This window comes from Mercenaria mercenaria, chromosome 1, assembly GCF_021730395.1.
Source record: "Mercenaria mercenaria strain notata chromosome 1, MADL_Memer_1, whole genome shotgun sequence".
Lineage (NCBI taxonomy): Eukaryota > Metazoa > Mollusca > Bivalvia > Venerida > Veneridae > Mercenaria > Mercenaria mercenaria.
The window spans coordinates 83,940,884-83,963,548 of record NC_069361.1 but is presented as its reverse complement, the minus strand read 5'-3'; the positions used below and the strand labels follow the sequence as shown (position 1 = coordinate 83,963,548).

At 36.1% G+C, this 22,665-nt stretch overlaps 1 protein-coding gene and 1 long non-coding RNA gene across 5 annotated transcripts in view; one reads left to right on the top strand and one right to left on the bottom strand.

Moving 5' to 3' along the window:
- The window catches only part of LOC123532089 (calcium permeable stress-gated cation channel 1-like), a 156,243-nt gene that overhangs the window by 9,258 nt on the left and 124,320 nt on the right, over window positions 1-22,665 (bottom strand). For 3 of the 4 annotated variants that reach the window (XM_053552706.1, XM_053552722.1, XM_053552725.1), the window contains 2 exons: window positions 16,523-16,564; window positions 11,316-11,357 (listed from right to left, as the gene is read on the bottom strand). In XM_053552706.1, the coding sequence (XP_053408681.1) occupies window positions 11,316-11,357; window positions 16,523-16,564 (84 nt within the window). The remainder of the gene's footprint in view (window positions 1-11,315; window positions 11,358-16,522; window positions 16,565-22,665) is intronic. The other variant, XM_053552720.1, reaches the window with a different exon arrangement.
- LOC123532097 (uncharacterized) lies at window positions 3,105-5,125 on the top strand. Its single transcript, XR_006682582.2, has 3 exons — window positions 3,105-3,386; window positions 3,955-4,118; window positions 4,866-5,125. It is a non-coding gene; the product is annotated as an uncharacterized LOC123532097 (long non-coding RNA).

Genomic DNA, 22,665 nt, shown 5'->3' with positions numbered 1-22,665 from the left:
ATCAAGACTAACACTCTGACCAAGTTTCATAAAGATTAGGCCACAAATGTGGCCTCTAGAGTGTTCACAAGGCAAATGTTGACACACGACGCATGCCGACGGACGCCGGACAATAACCGGTCACAACAGTTCACCTTGAGCACTTTGTGCTCTGGTGAGCTAAAAATGTATTGTGAGTGAACAAAAAAGGGATCTGCCAAATAACAAGAAGGCCATGATGGCCCTATATATCGCTCTTGAGAGCTGATCTCCTCTACTGACTAGCTTTTGATCCCACATGACCAAGAGTCGAACTTGACCTAACCTGCATGGAAAATTCACATTGAATCCATATGGAATCCATATAGATTCCGTACGGAATTGAGGCGGAATGACTGATTTCCATGCCAAAATGACAATGACATGGAATTTGTTTCAAAATTCCATGTTGACCAACAAATATTACATATGGAATACCACATTTCCAACATGGAATAGTATCTGTTCCATACGGACGTATTTTTTTCCGGATGGATTTTTTACCATGTCAGATGGAATTTTAAGACACAATGTGGACTTTTTAAACATAACTTGTGGGCACACTTGGATTTTTGGTACTTTATTACATGGAATACATGGAATTCTGGTACTTTGTTCTATTTATGCCTGTCATCCTACTCTAACATGGAAATCTTATACTTAAGATTATTTTAAAGTTCTGTCTTGGGAACTATTTAGTATATTTGTGTATTTTGTCATTTTTCTCAGCAGGATGTGTAAATGTGGTCACTGGTGGAGGTTGGGATTTCCCTTCTCTAGATTTGCCATGGCAATAATTAAGGCTTTTGCCATGGAATTCTATGGAGTTCATTAGCAGGTTTTGGGAGGTATAATACTTGTGAACATAGAATACAGTCAAACCTGTGTTAAACAGCCAGCCAAGAGAGCAACATAATCTGGCTAATAAAGGCAAGTGGTTGCCTAAGAGAGGTTTAAGTTAGAACAGAAAGTCAATTTTAGAAGTTAACTGACTGGCTGCTTTAGGCAAGTGGCTGCTTAATAGAGGTGACCTCTCAGGCAGGTTCAACTGTATTTCTTACTTGATAAGTATGTGTTATGACCAATAACTACAATCTATTGAATTAGATAGGTAACAAAAAATTAAAACATTTATTGTAATGCAACTGGTCATATTAATTCACCTTGCAGAAGGATTCATTTTTAAACTAATATTAAAAATTTATTGAAATATCTTTATTTTTTTTCTCTTAGAAAATCACACTAAAACAACAGCAGTAGGTAATATTACAGTTCTTTTCAGTTACCTGGCCAAGGGATACTTAGATAAGTGATAAATTATTTGGGTCTATTAACCTACTGCAGTGTATGTATATTGCTTGTCTCACAACAGGAGATACTGATAAGATCTGGCATGCTTTATATTTAGAAGCTCATTACAAGAGATTAACCAATGAAAACAGAGTGACCTACTTACTTCAAGGGGTTGTACATGTACCACAAAAAGTAATCCTTAACATTTCTGTTTTATATCAGAATTATTTTCAAAATTTATGAGTATGTAAATGATGGAATTTATTCTTTTAGTACCAAAATATTTTTAACATCATAGATGTATACTTCATTAGCTGACTGTAAATGACACATTTGCCCAAGAATATAAAAGGACATCGGACATTATGCTAGGGATTTGCCCTAAGTTCAATGCTATTTCTTGACTTCAATAGCTGATAGTTTTATATAATGGCTTCAAATACTGATAAATAAGTTATATTCCTATCGAACTGTCACAAAAAATAATTTTATTTCATATTCGTTTTCTTGGAATTCGAACAGTTTGTAACTAATGGTCATATTTTTGAAAAATTTCAAATGTGTATTTTTAGTTAAAATTAGCATTGGCATTTAAGGTATGTCTACTATGAAATATTTTTTAACACAATAAATAAACTTATACTATGCAGATTATCAGTTTTATTGACATTTTAAAAAATAAACGAAAAGGAAAATATTAAAGTGGAACAAAACTTTTGGTCCCATAACTGTACTTCAGTTATTTCCGCCCGAGTGCCCATGATAACTGATGCATTGATCATAGCCTATTGTTTGTTTTCTATACATCTATTGCTATACTGTATTTACACATGTACAAAACTGACCGGGCATTATGTGGAGGATTATTATTGAATACATGCAGTGGTGTAGCTGGCCATAAATGGCGTAGTTGGCCTTTTTCAGTTGAAATGGAGGGGTGCAGGAGACTGCCTATTCCACTGTGGGTTCAGGGGTGCCTTACTTTTAGCATTTTATATCAGTGGAACAGAGCTTCACTAGCTTGTATCAACATTTATGTAGATATTCTTGGGGTGTCTGTGTTAGTTCTTTGAGGTCCTTACTAGTATTTCGGTTGGCTTCAAAATAAGTTTCAGACGTGTGAGCGAATTTATGTTAATTCTGGGGGCGTCAGTGTTAGTTCTGGGCGAGTCAGTATTAGTTCTATGGGTGTCAGTGTAAGTTCAGGAAGCAACTGGGTCAGTTAAGGAGATGGTGCCTGGTTTAGTTCTGTTAAAGTATAGGATGCTGGATCGAATAAAAGCAAATGTTGTTCATAAAATGCATACTAGGTTCGCTTAAAATGCGTCCTACAAAAGGTAAAAAATTTGCACTAAAGTGGCACTATTCCTATAGAAGTTCGTCTATATCTCTTTGTCATGTTTACGTTGAAGACACATATATATGTAATATGTCTAAGCCACTTGCTCGGTTCTTGACTTACGACAGACGCAGTTGTCTCAATCCTGATGACACACGATCGACGGACTTAAGACTGTCAAGAGGTAACCTATCTGATTGAAAAAATCATACGATTAACTGAAAAGGATAAGTCTGCTTTCTAGCTTGACTTTCTATGTCCGCTATTTATTCAGTTTAGTGTTTCTATGCTTGAAATATTTACAAAAATGATTAAAGCTGTAGATATGTAAGGTTTAGGAAACACATGCAATAGGTGTCAAATATTTATGTAAATTTCATTTGCTGACACCCTGTACGTAGTTTTTTTTTCAATTTCAAACACTTTCCCCCCCTGTGACTAGGTACCACTTTTGCAGCATACGTATATAATAATTATTTACCAAGGCATTTGAAATGTTCATAAACTTGTAAAATGAAGTCACATTTATCAAGAAATGGTCTTCAGCTATCGTTACAATGCAATTTCAGAAGTTTAGCCCTTTGTCACTTTTTCCTTAATTTGATAGGCAATCTGAATAGGAAAATGTCCTTTCAAATCTACACAGGAATTAAGTTCTTTGTTTGAGTCTGGGCAGAATGGAGTCATGTTATAATATGCAGCTTATTTTAGCTTGGATGTTAACAGAATAGACCAGGTGAGTTCATAAAATTATTTTCAAACATTAATCTACATTACCTAGCTAATAGTATAATAATGTCAAACCTAGAAAAATGGATTCAAATAGGAAGCAGGTGGTCTAGTTTTCACTGTGTTATATGCAACAAATAATTTTTGCTTTATGTAATTTTGTTCCACTGCAACTTTTAAGCAGCTGCAATTTCTAGTTTATCATGGTTTTAATTAAAATTTAGCCAGTAGAGTTATCTCAACAGGTGGCACTGCTGTATCAGAGGACAGTCTGCTGGTCACATACACAGTATTTTAAAAGAAAGAAATGTTTATGGATTATTTACTTGTCATTAATAATATTATAGATCATTATACTCTTTATTGAAACAGAAGAACTTTATATATAAAAAAATAAGAATCAAGAATAAATAGTACTGTCAGCTTATAAATACTAAATATCCTCTATTTGCTACATTTGATAGAAGCTGCTGATGAGATTTTTCCACATTATTCATCTGAATGTACAGTTTAATTCATAATAAACCAAATTCTTTTTAATGGACATCTCAGTTTTAATTAAATCTATTTTTCAGGTACTGCATCATAATAATGTGTACCAGACTGTGTGTATAAAGTATCAACACACGTAATTTTAATTAACTGACTGAGACCCAATAAGTTTAGTGACTCAATGCATTGTGTTCAACTTCAAGCTGGAGGTTCAAGGGAGACTCTATATTCAACAGTTCAAAGACATGTAAGTATACTGGCATTTTATATTACTGTATTATTAATACAGTAAAACCTGCTTATGCGGTCACTTCTAATTAGCAGCCAACCTCTTTTAAGCAGCCTGTGTCTCATATCCAAAATGGTCATTTATACTATAAATTACCTGCATTAAGCAGCCACCTGCTATAAAAAACCGCTTTTCATACTCCCTTGACTGGCTGCTTAAGGGAGGCTTTACTGTATTGTAAATACACACTACCATAGTTCTATATTTGATTGAATGAGGGCAATTGACAAATTTCCCACAAACATTACTAAATATGTGACAACCTATTTCCAGCGTTTTACAATTATCTCCAGACCATTATTACATATAATTATTAAAAAGTACCGAATTAGGTAATCGCTTTGCAGTCAACACAACTTTGGATGTCAGTGTAGATAGCTGGGAGAAATCAAACTCGGTCCCCATTTATACAATTGTTGCAAAACATATGTCCAACTTATTAATCACTACCTCAAAACATTAAATATCTGTCTGCATGATCATTGAAACCTAAGTCTAACAATTTAACATTTGAAATCAAAATTGAAAATATAACAAGTAACATTATTACTGGCTTAAATCTGCAGTGTTGCCTGTATCAGAAAGATGTACTACACTGTATATCATGTATGTATTAAGTTGGAAACTATGCACTAAGGACAAACTTAATGAATGAAGAAACTGATTTTATGGTATATAATATCTCTTGATTCATTATTTCAACAGGTTATAACTGCTGAGAAGAAAATTGTGGCAAATGATGGCTTTATAGCGGTTAGTGAAAAACTGTAGTATTTTATACTGATGGTGGCAAACATTGGCAGACGATTTCTCAACCAATAGTGACATCGGCATATGGCATATTTTACACTGACTATACTTCAGAAGTAATTGTGAAAAAAAAAATATTAAAAATATTATGACAAACAGTGGAAAACATTGATATTCTATAATGACAGGGAAACTGAGTGACAGTTTAACACCATTGTTTGTACTATTTTCTGTCACCTTGTTGTGAGATACCAAAATTGATACGCATATTTGTTATATTATTGACTATTATGAAGTTATAAATTAAGATGTGACATGGATAATGGTTTCTGATTTTCATTTCAATCCAGTTCCTACACTAACAAGTTTCCATGGTATTTCCATGGATTTCATGTTACTTGCCATGGCATGCTGTCTGAATACTCCTTGGATTGCTAGGATTTGCAGGATTCTATGGAAAGCTGTGGATTTTCATGGAAAGCCATGTATTTCCACAGAACTCTGTGGCATTCCATGTAACTTCACGGTAATGTTTTTTTTCCATAAAAAGATTATGTTAATTGGTAGTCTGAATACTCCATAGAAAGTTTTCAATGGATTTTTGTAGAATTCCATGGAACATCTAGAAAAAGGAAATTTGCATACATGTATATTTTGCTGTCTTCACTAATGTTCTGTGGGACTGTTTCTTTTCTTTTTTTTTTCATTCCCGAAAAAAATATGATCGTTAACAATATTTATTACTGGCACCAACAAGCATTTATAATACTTAATGACCATAGCCTATATTACAAAACTGCATAGTAAATGAAAAGCTGGTACAAATTTAATTTGACAGTCATTTCTTAAAAATGTACATATTTCAAACTTTAATAGCAAAAGTGAATAAGTTTGTAAATTTTATGTATATTGCAATTGCCGACATTCTTATTTCTTTGACCTATAAATGATTGTTCAGCTTTCATTGTTTCATTTAGTGTCTACAAATCCCTCTGGATACCTACTTTTTTCAAAAGAAACTAGTCTAACATTTTGTTTTCAGTGTCAACTTTAAATTTGTTGTGACTAGGTGACCAAAATTGGTCAACTGCTTTATTTAGGTTAGCTATTCTGACCACATTCTTTGAGGGAAGATTTCTTATGGCAAAACACATCTAGTCAGATTTTTTTCAGAATTCCATGTCAGAAAAAGTCCATGTGAAACTGTAAATTTAGTTTCTGTAGGGATTTTTTTTTTTGAAAAAAAAGGTCCATACGGATTTTATTGTAAAGTCCATATGGATTTTATTGAAAAGTCCATGTGGAAATGAAAAATATTCCATATGGAAAGCGAAAATATTCCATGTGGAATTATTCAATATTCCGTTTGTAGATACAGAAACTCTTTGAAAAAGTCCATACAGAATTCAGAAAAAAATCCATATGGAAAGAAGAAGGTCCTGGTGACTCTAAGTCAAATACTTTTCGAGCTACGCGCGACACAACATTAAAATGACCAATTTTTAACTAAATCAGGGGCCATAACTCCTACACGACTAAATGAATCCGGACGCGAAACCTCAGGTGCACAACTGCACATACTGACAAACATTCCTGTAAACTTTGGTGACTCTAGGTCAAATACTTTTGGAGCTACGCGCGACACAGCATTAAAACTAGAGATGCTTTTGAGAAAAGCGCATGTCTCCCACAACTGCCTCATCATCTAAATAGTAAGTCAGTCTTTATATACTGTTTACTTAATCCACATATGCATGCGCTTTCTTGACACTAAAAAGACGCCTATACTACTAGTATGCTTATGGTCAAGGGCAATAATTCCGAAGTACCTAGGCCGATTTGGCTAGTTATCGAACTTTGCCGAGCACTTATTGGCAGACACATTTTGTTGAAGTTTGGTGAAGATCGGATTAGAAATGTTCGATTTAGAGTGCGGACAAGCTTTGTGATAGACAGACAGACACACAGACTGGAGTAAATCAATATGTCTCCCACACCACTGTGTGGTGGGAGACATAATAATGACCAATTTTTGACTAAGTCAGGGGCCATAACTCCTACATGACTGAATGGATCCGGACGCGAAACCCCAGGTGTATAACTACACACGCTGACCAACATTCCTGTAAAGTTTTGTGACTCTAGGTCAAATATTTTTGGAGCTAGGCGCGACACAACACTAAAATGACCAATTCTTACAAAGACAAGGGCCAAAACTCCTACACGACTGAATGAATCTGGACGCGAAACCCAACGTGCACAACTACACATGTTGACCAACATTCTGTAAAGTTTTGTGACTCTACGTCAAATAATTTTGGAGCTTGGCACGACACAACATTCTCGGAAGGACGGACAGACGGAGGGACAAGGGCAAATCTATATGCGACCCCCCACGAAGTAGGGGCATAAAAACAGACAAGCAAGTCAAAATCAGATTTCACCGCCCCTGGGAGTATTCACAAGCTTTTTCTTTGATCTGACCTACTGACCTAGTTTTTAATCCCACATGACCCAGAATCAAACTTGACCTAGAGATCATCAAGACTAACATTCTGAGCAAGTTTCATAAAGATTGGGTCATAAATGTGCTCTCTAGAGTGTTCACAAGCTATTCCTTTGATCTGATCTACTGACCTAGTTTTTGACCCAACATGACCCAGTTTCAAACTTGACATAGAGATCATCAAGAATAACATTCTGACCAAGTTTCATAAGAATGGGTCAAAAATGTGGTCTCTAGAGTGTTCACAAGCTTTTCCTTTGATTTGACCGGGTGACCTAGTTTTTGACCCCACATGACCCAGTTTCAAACTTGACCTAGAAATAATCAAGACTAGTGATGTTCCGACTGTCGCCGATGTTCGATTTATCATCGCCAAAGTTTCCAAGTCGGCGACATCGATTCTGACCATAAGGAATCGATTCTAGTCGCTGATTTTGTTAAAAAATTAAAATCCCTCTTTCAGGACTTTTTCAGATACTTCTCGCTGTTTAGCTTAAATACTTTTGCTCTTTTATAATCTTTGGGTTAGTTTTCAAAATATCTGCTCTTTAAATTAGAGAACGCTGTCAGAGCAGCTGTCACGATCGTAACAATAATAAAACTTTTGTTGCCCTGGCAGTAAAACATCAGACGCCTTGAAATATTTTGGGTTCCGCATGAAGCCTGAATGTCGGGTGTTGGCTCCTTTTAAGGAAAACTTTGATATTACTAGAGCTGTTCGCAAAATATGCTTTAAAGCGTACATTAACAAAGGTACCCCACCCACTTTTTTCTAATTGGAAATAATTTTCAGATTTTATTTGACAAGCTTTTATTATTCCTTCAATACAAAATAGTGGATTTACTTAAAAAAAGATGATAAACTAATTTCAGACCTGCCAGCAATGTCCCCAGCATATATTCCATGTCAAATTTGGCAGTGCATCTAGCATGACTTGAATCCCAGGTCTTGAGTCATAGAGATAAGATGAATTCTAGTTATTTTACATTTGGTCCAATAGTTCCTCCCAGATCGCAGTTTGGACTTATTTGTTCGAACCTTTGAACAGCCGGTTAAGCTATCGGGTGCTTATCTTTTAAGGCTATATGTCGACATTTTAGAAGAATTTGAAAAAACAAATCTTTAAATTAAGGACTACCTTTATAGTGAAATAAAAAAGATCCCATCAAGACAAATATTTTGAATCAAGATCTAACTAGCAGATAGGTTAACAGCCGGTTAAATATTCGAACAACTGGGCCATAATTGCCCAACAGTTGCTAAAGGCTGTACAGTACAGCAGCTGTGTCATAGAATTCTTCATAAAAAGTAATAAAAGTAGTCATACAATAATCTGAAAGTCTTGAGAAAGGTTTGCTGTTACTACCATATTGCCACATTACAAAAGTCTGTATTGATCTTTCGGTTCCGATTCTTTCGATTAATCGAATAGGAGAGAGATCAGAATCGGACCGATTAATCGATTCTGCTTCAGCTGTCCGATTCTCATCACTAATCAAGACTAACATTCTGACCAAGTTTCATAAAGATTGGGTCAAAAATGTAGCCTCTAGAGTGTTCACAAGCTGTTCCTTTGATCTGACCTACTGACCCAGTTTTTGACCCCACATAATCCAGTTTCAAATTTGACCTAGTTATCATCAAGACTAAAATTCTTACCATGTTTCATAAAGATTGGATCACAAATGTGGTCTCTAGAGTGTTCACAAGCTTTTCCTTTTGATCTGACCTACTGATGTAGTTTTTGAATCTACATGACCCAGTTTCAAACTTGACCTAGAGACCATCAAGACTAACATTCTCACCAAGTTTCATAAAGATTGGGTCACATATGTGGCCTTTAGAGTGTTCACAAGGCAAATGTTGACGAACGACGGATGACGGACAAGGGACGAGGGACAATGACCGGTCACAATAGCTCACCTTGAGCACTTTGTGCTCTGGTGAGCTAAAAACAAGAGGACTGCAATGCAGAGCAATATACACAAAGCAAAGTCATATATGACCTTTGACCCCTAAGTGTGACCTTGACCTTGAAGCGAGTCATCCGAAACATGCGCTCTGCACGTCGTCTTGGTGTGGTGAACATTTGTGCCAAGTTTCTTTAAAATACATCAAGCAGTCTAAGAGTTACAGAGCGGACACAAAACAAACTGATATGACCTTTGACCCCTAAGTGTGACCTTGGCCTTGAAGCTAGATATCCAAAACATGCGCTCTGCACATTGTCTCAGTGTGGTGAACTATTTGTCAAGTTTCTTTTAAATCCTTCAAGGGGTTAAAAAGTTACAGAGCGGACACGAAATAACGGACGGACGGATGGACAGACACCGGGGCTATAACATAATACGTCCCTTCGGGCATATAACAAATCATATGAGGGATTTACTTATTTTTAAAAATTGACAAATGTCTGAATGTATACTTCTATAATATTTACATGCATATAGCAGAAAGAACTAACACAAATTTTGCAGCACGATATGATATCATTTATTAATTTGACTGAAATAGTCAATGGCTTAAAAACTACTTTCCCATACATCAAAAACTGCCTGCATTCAAGCTACCATCAACTGCAAGCAAAAGGGTGACGGTCCCACTCCATAATACTTAAAATAATAACTAGCTTGCTTTAAATTTTGAAATAAATCCACACTGAGGCAAGTCTCAGTTGTAATGAAATCTGCTAAAAAATCAAGCTGGCACTGAAACCACAAAGTCACTATTTATGGACAAATAGAAAGACAGACAGAAGAATGGACATTCTTATGACCAGACATTTGCTGGGCATTTCTTACGTCATGAAGTACCCAACACGTGACAGAATGAACCGAACTAGAGCTATCACTAAAGGTGATGAATGTACCCCCCGCATGCACTGACACAGTATACTGCAATTTGACGCACACAAGATTGCATAATTATGTGGACTGTATGTATATAGACTGTATGTATACAGTATAGTAACAAAAAACAAAGTCCCATAACTATGCAGAATATTTATCTAAAAGAACGTAACATGCACCATGCACAACTAGGGTTGGTACTGATCACTTGTGTGAAGTTTCATTAAATTGTGTACAAGGGTTTGGAAGATTAGGCGCACACAAGATTGCATATGCAGACTGTATGTACATAGTATGTTAACAAGAAACAAAGTCCCATAACTCTGCAATTTTTGTTGTTGAAAGAACATAACATACCTCATACACAACTACTGTTGTTACTGATTACTTGTGTGAAATTTCATTAAATTGTGTCAAGGGGATGAGGAGAGATGGTGCGCACAAGATTGTGTCTATGTATATAGTATAGTAACAAAAAACAAAGTCCTGTAAGTCAGCAAATTTTTTTTCTGAAAGAACCTAACATGCCCCACGCACAACTACTGTTGTTACTGATTACTTGTGTGAAGTTTCATTAAGTTGTGTCAAGGGGATGAGGAGAGATTGTGCGCACAAGTTTGTGTCTATTTATATAGTATAGTAACAAAAAACAAAGTCCTGTAACTCTGCATTTCTTTCTTCTGAAAGAACCTAACATGACCCACGCACAACTACTTTTGTAACTAATCACTTGTGTGAAGTTTCATTAAACTGTGTCAAGGGGATGAGGAGAGATGGTGCGCACAAGATTGTGTCTACGGACAGACAGACAGACAGACAACCTGAAAGCAGTATACACACCCCCTCTTACAACTTTGTTGTCGGGGGTACAATAAGTAGTACTGAAAGAATAGAATTTACTGTTGCCTATTGTCCTCAGTACCCAACAAAATTATTTGTCTTTGTTTTCTTGGACAGTAAGAGGAATTGACAGATGGATGGACAGATGGACAGACAGACAGAAAATCAATAGACTGTAAGGCTCAGGTTAATTATAAGCGGTAGGTTACCTGGTTTGAATCACTTCTGTTAGGAGCCTGATCATCAAATTGCTGTAAGGAGAAATGTTTAACATGCATTATCTTATCATGCAATGATTCCATTATGCAACCACAAGGGTTTGACTCAGACTCAACAAGTCTTTTGGATAGGATGAACTTTCCACAAACAGTCCGCAATAGTGTTCTTCAGAACTTGTATTTAAAATAATTTTATGTTCCTGAAACATCCAGTATCTGTTGCAAACGTTTGATCAGAAATTCAAACCCCTATGGTAATACCAAAATTTTCAAACAGTAAGCAATCTCATAAGGATGTAGGAGCGAATTTTTTCTAACGTTAAGAATTTTTTCATACTTTGTGGGTTGGAAGAACATTTGTTTCCAAGACAAACAAGAGAAGAAAAAACACAGGTCACCGAACTTGTTTTAATTTTATAGGGCATTTTCTTCACCCACTGCTTAAGCATTTCTGAAATTTTGTAAAATTAGAAAAATGGTGGTACTTTATAAAACATACAATATCCCAGATAATATTATAGCGATTTCAGGTGTTACAGATTAATATGAATACAAGGTGATGCCAGTATTATCTAAGTATAAAAATCATGACAATTCTCTTTCATTTTTACATATTGACATAATTACCCCACCCACTTTATTCTCAATGGATAAGAAACGTATTTAGATCTACAAAAAAATCTGACGTTAAGATTTTAAAAATACTTTGCAGCTTTAATGACCTACAAAAATACTTCAAAACGGAAAGAAAAAAGTTGGGGTCACCATGCATCTAAGAGATTTATTAAGAAAAAACTGTTAAAAATTGGTAAATTTTGATATTTTTGGTTGTTTTTGTTTTAATATATGTTTTCTAGATAATATAATGTGCTATCTTGAAAACTTTTGTTTCAATTATAACTTATCTTATATGAATCAGTCAGGGAAATTTCAAAACCAAACCTGATTTAGTTAAATAGATATTTGACATTACCTACCCCTACCCCATTGTAAATCTTACATCAATTTTAGGCAAATACCAGCCAAAAATAAGAGTGGAAAATTTTTTTTTCACAAAAAGTAGATTCTATTTTGGTAAATGGTACATTATTAGTCATATTTTAATTATCTATCATTAATATTTGGCAAACCTTTTGTTAGAAAGCAATATTCGGAGAAACATTTTTCAAAATTGCGGAAATCCTGAAAAAAAAACGCTCGTACATCCTTAAGCAATCTTACAGGCATTTTCTAAATAAAGCAAAATGTAATTTATATCAACAAGGCAACCCTAACAAGAGGGCCATGTTAGCCCTATATCGCTCACCAGAGTTGATCTGGCCAACTGACCTAGTTTTTGACCCCAAATGACCCAGTTTCAAATTTATCCTAAAGACCATCAAGACAAACATTCTGACCAAGTTTCATATAGATTGAGTCACAACTGTTGCCTTTGGAGTGTTCACATACTTTTCCTTTGATTTGACCATGTGACCTAATTTTTGATCCCAAATGACCCAGATTATAATTGTACCTTGAGATCATCAAGACAAACATTCTGACCAAGTTTCATAAAGATTGAGTCACAACTGTGACCTCTAGAGTGTTAATAAGCTTTTCTTTGATCTGGCCTACTGACCTAGTTTTTGACCTACATGACCCATTTTCGATCTTGACCTAGATATCATCAAGACAAATATTCCGACTAAATTTCATAAAGATTGAGTCATAACTGTGGTCTCTTGAGTGTTCACAAGCTTTTCCTTTGATCTGGCCTACTGTTATTTATTTATTTGGGTTTAACGGCGCACCAACAAAGTATAGGTTATATGGCGCCAAACAGGACTACAATTTTTGGTTCCATATCTCATATATCGAAATAAAAACATGAGGTACGGAATCAAAATTTGCATACCTGCTGGAATCACAGAGTTACTGCAAAACCAAGCGTTAAGACCCTATTAGTCGCCTCTTACGATCATGCAAGGGTAAGGCAGTGGTTCCAATTCTTTTCATCCAAAGATCGTCCCGGAACCACATTGGGCGATCTGACCTAGTTTTTCAACCCACATGACCCAAATTCAAACCTGATCTAGAGATCACCAAGACAAACATTCTGACCAAATTTCATGAAGATTAAGTGACAACTGTGGCCTCTTGAGTATTCACAAGCTTTTCCTTTGATCTGGCCTACTGACCTAGGTTTTGACCAAATATGACCCAGTCTCGAATTTGACCCAGAAATCATCATGATAGACATTCTGGCCAAGTTTCATAAAGAATGGGTCACAACTGTGGCCTCTAGAGTGTTCACAAGGTTTTCATTTGATTTGACCGGATGACCTAGTTTTTGATCCCACATGACGCAGATTCAAACATGATCTTTAGATTATCAAGACAAACATTCTGATTAATTCTTATGAGTTTCAAATTTAAATTGTGGTCTCTAGAGTGTTGACAAGATTTCTCTTTGATCTAGCCTATTGACCTAGTTTATGACCCCACATGACCCAGTTTCAAACCTGACCTAGAAATTATCAAGACAAACATGCTGACAAAGTTTCATAAAGATTGAGTCGAAATTGTGGCCTCTAAAGTGTTCACAAGCTTTTCTTTGATCTGGCCTACTGACCTAGTTTCTGACCCCACATGACCCAGTTTCATACTTGACCTAGAGATCATCAAGACAAACATTCTGACCAAGTATCATCAAGACTGAGTCAAAATTAAGGCCACTAGAGTGTTCACAAGCTTTTCCTTTGATTTGACAGGGTGACCTAGTTTTTACCCTATATAACCCAGATTCAAACTTGACCTAGAAATCATCAAGACAATCATTCTGACCAAGTTTCATAAATATTGGGTCACAACTGTGGCCTCTAGATTGTTCACAATCTTTTCCTTTGATCTGACCGGGTGACCTAGTTTCTGACCCCACATGACCCAGATTCCAACCTGACCTAGAAATCATCAAGACAATCATTCTGACCAAGTTTCATAAAGATTGGGTCACAACTCAGGCATCTAGAGTGTTCACAAGCTTTTATTGGTCTTGCCTAGTGACCTAGTTTTTGATATACTATGACCCAGTTTCAAACTTGACATAGAGATCATCAAGACAATCATTCTGACCAAGTTTCATAAATATTGGGTTACAATTGTGGCCCCTAGAGTGTTCACCAGCTTTCCTTTGATCTGACCTGGTGACCTAGTTTTTGATCCCACATGACCCAGATTCGAACTTAACCTAGAAATCATAAAGACTAACATTCTGACCAAGTTTCTTAAAGATTGGGTCACAAATGTGGCCTCTAGAGTGTTCACAAGGCAAATGTTGACGCACGACGGATGACGGACAAGGGACGACGGACAATGACCGGTCACAATAGCTCACCTTGAGCACTTTATGCTCTGGTGAGCTAAAAACAAGAGCACTGCAATGTAGAGCAATATACACAAAGCAAAGTCATATATGACCTTTGACCCCTAAGTGTGACCTTAACCTTGAAGCGAGTCATCCGAAACATGCGCTCTGCACGTCGTCTAGGTGCGGTGAACATTTGTGACAAGTTAAATACTTCAAGCAGTTCAAGAGTTACAGAGCGGACACAAAACAAACTGATATGACCTTTGACCCCTAAGTGTGACCTTGGCCTTGAAGCTAGATATCCAAAACATGCGCTCTGCACATTGTCTCAGTGTGGTGAACCATTTGTCAAGTTTCTTTTAAATCCTTCAAGGGGTTCAAGAGTTACAGAGCAGACAGGAAATAACGGACGGACGGACGGATGGACACCCGGGCTATAACATAATACGTCCCTTCGGGCATATAACAAATCATATGAGGGATTTACTTATTCTTTAAAATTGACAAATGGCTGAATGTATACTTCTATAATATTTACATGCATATAGCAGAAAGAACTAACACACATTTTGCAGCACGATATGATATCATTTATTAATTTGATTGAAATAGTCATGCTTAAAAACTACTTTCCCACACATCAAAAACTGCCTGCATTCAAGCTACCATCAACTGGAAGCAAAAGGGTGACGGTCCCACTCCATAATACTTAAAATAATAACTAGCTTGCTTTAAATTTTGAAATAAATCCATACTGAGGCAAGTCTCAGTTGTAATGAAATCTGCTAAAAAATCAAGCTGACACTGAAACCACAAAGTCACTATTTATGGACAAATAGAAAGACAGACAGAAGAATGGAAATTCTTATGACCAGACATTTGCTGGGCATTTCTTACGTCATGAAGTACCCAACACGTGACAGAATGAACCGAACTAGAGCTATCACTAAATGTGATGAATGTACCCCCGCATGCACTGACACACTACATTGCAATTTGACGCACACAAGATTGCATAATTATGAGGACTGTATGTATATAGACTGTATGTATACAGTATTGTAACAAAAAACAAAGTCCCATTACTATGCAGAATATTTATCTAAAAGAACGTAACATGCACCATGCACAACTAGGGTTGGTACTGATCACTTGTGTGAAGTTTCATTAAATTGTGTACATGGGTTCGGAAGATTAGGCGCGCACAAGATTGCATATGCAGACTGTATGTACATAGTATGTTAACAAGAAACAAAGTCCCATAACTCTGCAAATTTTGTTGTTGAAAGAACCTAACATGCCCCATGCACAACTACTGTTGTTACTGATTACTTGTGTGAAATTTCATTAAATTGTGTCAAGAGGATGAGGAGAGATGGTGCGCACAAGATTGTGTCTATGTATATAGTATAGTAACAAAAAACAAAGTCCCGTAACTCTGAAATTGTTTTTTTCTGAAAGAACCTAACATGACCCATGCACAACTACTGTTGTTACTGATCACTTATGTGAAGTTTCATTAAATTGTGTCAAGGGGATGAGGAGAGATGGTGCGCACAAGATTGTATCTACAGACAGACAGACAGACAGACAGACAGACAGAAAACCTGAAACTAGTATACCCTCCCCTTACAACTTTGTTGTCGGGGGGGGGGGGGGGGGGGGGGGTGTACAATAAGTAGTACTGAAAGAATAGAATTTACTGTTGCCTATTGTCCTCAGTACCCAACACAACTATTTGTCTTTGTCTTCTTGGACAGAAAGAGAAATTGACAGATGGATGGACAGATGGACAGACAGACAGAAAATCAATAGACTGTAAGGCTCGGGTTAATTATAAACAGTAGGATACCTGGTTTGAATCACTTCTGTTAGGAGCCTGATCATCAACTTGCTGTAAGGAGAAATGTTTTACATGCATTATCTTATCATGCAATAATTCCATTATGCAACCACAAGGGTTTGGCTCAGACTCAACAAGTCTTTTAGATAGGATGAACTTTCCACAAACAGTTCGCAATAGTGTTCTTCAGAACTTGTATTTAAATAATTTTATGTTCCTGAAACATCCAGTATCTGTTGCAAACGTTTGATCAGAAATTCAAACCCCTATGGTAATACCAAAATTTTATAACAGTAAGCAATCTCTTAAGGATGTAGGAGCGATTTTTTTCTAACGTTAAGAATTTTTTCATACTTTGTGAATTTGAAGAACATTTGTTTCCAAGACAAACAAGAGAAGAAAAACTTAGGTCACTGAACTCGTTTTAATTTTAAAGGGAATTTTCTTCACCCACTGCTTAAGCATTTCTGAAATTTTGTAAAATTAGAAAAGTGGTGGTACTTTATAAAACATACAATATCCCACATAATGTTATAGCGATTTCAGGTGTTACAGATTAATATGAATACAAAGTGATGCCAGTATTATATAAGTATAAATATCGCTAACAATTGTCTTTCATTTTTATATATTGTCATAATTACCCCACCCACTTTATTCCTAATGTAAAAAGACGTATTTAGATCTCCAAAAAAAAAAAATCTGACGTTAAGATTTTAAAAATACTTTGTAGCTTTAATGACGTACAAAAATGCTTCAAAATGGAAAGAAAAAAATGTTGGGGTCACCGGGCATCTAAGAGATTTATTAAGAAACTAGAAATGTGTCAGTACAGTAATTTTGTCAAATATGTCGTGTTTCATTGTTTGATACCATTATGTATATAATTTATCATGATTTTTCTTTTTTTTTAATTTAATGTACAACGCCAGTGAATATACTATGTGTAAAATTAGGCGTTTAATCAAATAAAGCAGTTTCAGTTTCAGTTTCAGTGTCCATGGGACATAGATGCCCCCACTACATGACAACGGACACAAATTTTTCCTAGGTCAGGGGCCATAACTCCTACATTACTGAATGAATCTTGATGTGAAACCCCAGGTGCACATCTGCACATACTGACCAAGATTCCTGTAAACTTTGGTGACTCTAGGTCAAATACATCTGGAGCTACGTGCTACAAAACATTAAAATGACAATTTTTTAACTAAGTCAGGGGCCATAGCTCCTACACGACTGAATGAATCCGGACGCGAAACCCCAGGTGCACAACTGCACATACTGACCAACATTCCTGTAAACTTTGGTGACTCTAGGTCAAATACTTTTGGAGCTACATGTGACACAACATTAAAATGACCAATTTTTTTACTGAGTCAGGGGCCATAACTCCTTCAGGACTGAATGAATCCGGACGCGAAACCCCAGGTGCACAACTACACATGCTGACCAGCATTCCTCTAAAGTTTTGTGACTCTAGGTCAAATACCTTTGGAGCTAGGCGCGACACAACATTCTCTAAAGGACGGACGGACGGACGGACGGACAAGGGCAAATCTATATACTCCCCAAAGTGGGGGCATAAAAACTGTTAAAAATTGGTAAATTCTGATATTTTTTGTTCTTTTTGTTTTAATATATGTTTTCTAGATAATGTAATGTGCTATCTTGAAATCTTTTGTTTCAATTTTAGCTTATCATTATATAAATTAGTCAGGAAAATTTCAAAACCAAACCTGATTTACTTCAATAGATATTTGACATTAACTACCCCTACCCCAATGTAAATCTTCCGTCAATTTTAGGCAAATACCAGCCAAAAATAAGAGTGGAAGTTTCGCAAAAAGTAGATTCTATTTGGTTAAATGGTACATTATTAGCCATATTTTAATTATCTATCATTAATTTTTGGCAAAACTTTTGTTAGAAAGCAAAATTCGGAGAAACATTTTTCAAAATGGCGGACACCCTGAAAAAAACGCTCGTACATACTTAAGCAATCTTACAGGCATTTTCTAAACAAAGTAAAATGTAATTTAGATCAACAAGGCAACCCTAACAAGAGGGCCATGATGGCCCTATATCGCTCACCATAGTTGATCTAGCCTACTGAACTAGTTTTTGACCCCAAATGACCCAGTTTCAAATTTATACTAAAGATAATCAAGACAAACATTCTGACCAAGTTTCATATAGATTGAGACATAACTGTTGCCTTTAGCGTGTTCACATACTTTTCCTTTGATTTGAACATGTGACCTAATTTTTGATCCCAAATGACCCCGATTAAAACTGTACCTAGAGATCATCAAGACAAACATTCTGACCAAGTTTCATAAAGATTGAGTCATAACTGTGACCTCTAGAAGCTTTTCTTTGATCTGGCCTACTTACCTAGTTTTTGATCCCAAATGACCCAGTTTCGACCTTGACCTAGAGATATTTAAGACAAATATTCCGACTAAATTTCATAAAGATTGAGTCATAACTGTGGTCTCTAGAGTGTTCACAAGCTTTTCCATTGATCTGGCCTACTGACCTAGTTTTTCAACCCACATGGCCCAGATTCAACCCTGACCTAGAGATCATCAAGACAAACATTCTAACCAAATTTCATGAAGATTAATTGACAACTGTGGCCTCTTGGGTGTTCAAAATTTTTCCTTTGATCTGACCAACTGACCTAGTTTTTGACCAAATATGACCCAGTTTCAAATTTGACCCAGAAATCATCATGATAAACATTCTGACCAAGTTTCATAAAGAATGAGTCACAACTGTGGCCTCTAGAGTGTTCACAAGCTTTTCCTTTGATTTGACCGGGTGACCTAGTTTTTGACCCCACATGAACTAGATTCAAACATGATATATAGATTATCAAGACAAACATTCTGATTAATTCTTATGAGTTTCAAATTTAAATTGTGGTCTCTAGAGAGATGACAAAATTTTTCTTTGATCTGGCCTACTGAACTAGTTTATGAACCCACATGACCCAGTTTCAAACCTGACCTAGAAATTATCAAGACAAACATTCTAACCAAGCTTCATGGAGATTGAGTCGAAATTGTGGCCTCTAAAGTGTTCACAAGCTTTTCCTTTGATCTGGCCTACTGACCTAGATTTTGACCCCACATGACCCAGTTTCATACTTGACATAGAGATCATCAAGACAAACATTCTGACCAAATATCATCAAGATTGAGTCAAAATTAAGGCCTCTAGAGTGTTCACAAGCTTTTCCTTTGATTTGACAGGGTGACCTAGTTTTTACCCTACATGACCCAGATTCGAACTTGACCTAGAAATCATGAAGACAATCATTCTGACCAAGTTTCATAAATATTGAGTCACAACTACGGCATCTAGAGTGTTCACAAACGTTTCCTTTGATCTTGCCTAGTGACCTAGTTTTTGATAAAATATGACCCAGTTTCAAATTTGACCAAGAGATCATCAAAACAATCATTCTGACCAAGTTTCATAAATATTGTGTCTTAATTGTGGCCTCTAGAGTGTTCAAAAGCTTTTCTTTTGATCTGAACGGGTGACCTAGTATTTGACCCCACGTGACCCAGATTAGAAACTGACCTAGAAATCATCAAGACAGTCATTCTGACCAAGTTTCATAAATATTGGGTCACAACTGTGGCATCTAGAGTATTCACAAGCTTTTCCTTTGATCTTGCCTTGTGACCTAGTTTTTGATAAAATAAGACCCAGTTTCAAATCTGACATAGAGATCATCAAGACAATCATTCTGACAAAGATTCATAAATATTGGGTCAAAATTGTGGCCTCTAGAGTGTTCACAAGCTTTTCCTTTGATCTGACTGGGTGACCTAGTTTTTGACCCCACATGACCCAGATTCCAAGCTGACCTAAAAATCATCAAGACAATCATTCTGACCTAGTTTCATAAATATCGGGTGACAATTGTGGCCTCTAGATTGTTCACAAGCTTTTCCTTTGATCTGGCCTTGTGACCTAGTTTTTGACCCCATATGACCCAATTTCGAACTTGACCTAGAGATCATAAAGACTAACACTCTGACCAAGTTTCATAAAGATTGGGTCACAAAGTGGCCTCTAGAGTGTTCACAAGGCAAATGTTGACGGCCGACGGACGCCGACGGACGCCAGACAATGACCGGTCACAATAGCTCACCTTGAGCACTTTGGTCTCTGATGAGCTAAAAATGTTGTTATATAAGCTACCTTTGCCAAGCATTGTACACTTTCAAAATTTGTATAATTAACCTTCACCTATAATAACTTTCAATGAGATAACATGATAAAAGCATGATGCTACAACTTTTACCATAACAGATATAATAACAAGAGGACCATGATGGTCCTGAATCGCGCACCTGTCCCCACATGACCCAGTTTTGAACTGAGAATGATGTCGTTTTTTCTATTATTTGACATAGTGACCTAGTCTTTGAGCTGATATGACCCAGTTTTGAACCTGACCTAGATATCATCAAGATAAAAATTCTGACCAATTTTCATGAAGATCCATTGACAAATATGTTTTTTTTATTATTTGAACTACTGACCTAGTCATTGACGGCACGTGGCTCAGTTTCGAATTTGATCTAGATATCATCAAGGTGAACATTCTGACCAATTTTCATGAAGACCCATTCAAAGGTATGGCCTGTAGAGAGGTCACAAGGATTGTTCTATTTTTAGACCTACTGACATAGTTTTTGACCGCAGTTGACCCAGTTTCAAATTTGACCTAGATATCAACAAGGTAAACATTCTGACCAATTTTTATGAAGATCCATTCACAAGTATGGCCTTTAGAGAGGTCACAAGGTCTTTCTATTTTTAGACCTACTGACCTAGTTTTTGACCGCACGTGACCCAGTTTCAAACTTGGCCTAGATATTATCATGATAAACATTGAGACCAATTTTCATACAGATTTCATGAAAAATATGGCCTCTAGAGAGGTCACAATGTTTTTCTATTATTTGACCTACTGACCTAGTTTTAAAGGCACATGACCCAGTTTCAATCTTGACCTAGATATCATCAAGTTGAACATTCTGACCAATTTTCATGAAGATCTTTTGAAAAATATGGCAGAGAGGCCACAAGGTTTTTCTGTTTTTAGACCTACTGACCTAGTTTTTGACCGCATGTGACCCACTTTCAAACTTGACCTAGATATTATCAAGGTGAACATTCTGAACAATTTTCATAAATATCCCATGAAAAATGTGACCTCTAGAGTGGTCACAAGCAAAAGTTTACGCACGGGCGGACGACGGACGCTGCGCGATCACAAAAGCTCACCTTGTCACTTTGTGACAGGTGAGCTAAAATTTCATTTAACCTCATAAGCAAACAGACATAGTTACTCTGCAACTTTCATGCTCATAATACAAAACTTTCTTAACTACAAAACCCATTTACTGTGGATATAACTAAATTACAATATTTTCATTGCTTTAAAAATGCTATGCTCAATTTTACTTGGTTTTGATAAAAATTCAGCATTATGAATATCCTACACACAATGTTATGGAAAACTGAATATAATTGTGCCATTCTTAAGTCCACGATTCAGACTTTTAAATGTTGAATGAATAATGTCCCAGACCTTGGATACAAGTGTCGAGTATTAAAGACAGTCTCAAAGAGAACAAATCAGATGCTGGCATTCCGAGGATGATCCACAAACTTTTCTCTTATAATCTGGACATTATTTTTTTCTTACTGCCTATGCTATCTGCTGTACTAGCAGCTGATATCGAGACAAGTATGGTATATCTCTGTAGGAATGCTACGCAAGTAATATCTTAAAGCATCCTGGTATTCCGTATACAATGTTTCTTCATGATGTTACAGGAAGGACCAATTCTTCATGTAGTTTCCATTTTTATTTCTATTGTTACACAAAGGACCAAAGTTATATGTAGTTTCAACTTAAACCTTTTCTTTTTAATTCTGATATTTCACAAAGGATCAATCTTTTGTGTGGTTCATTTTCTAATTTTGATGTTACACAAGATTTAATTTGTTCTGTTACACAAACGACAAATACTTAATAAGCTTAAATTTCTACTTTTTAAACTTTCTGATGTTCCAACAAATGAGCCAATGCTCTACCGGTATTAGGTTCTATCTGTACT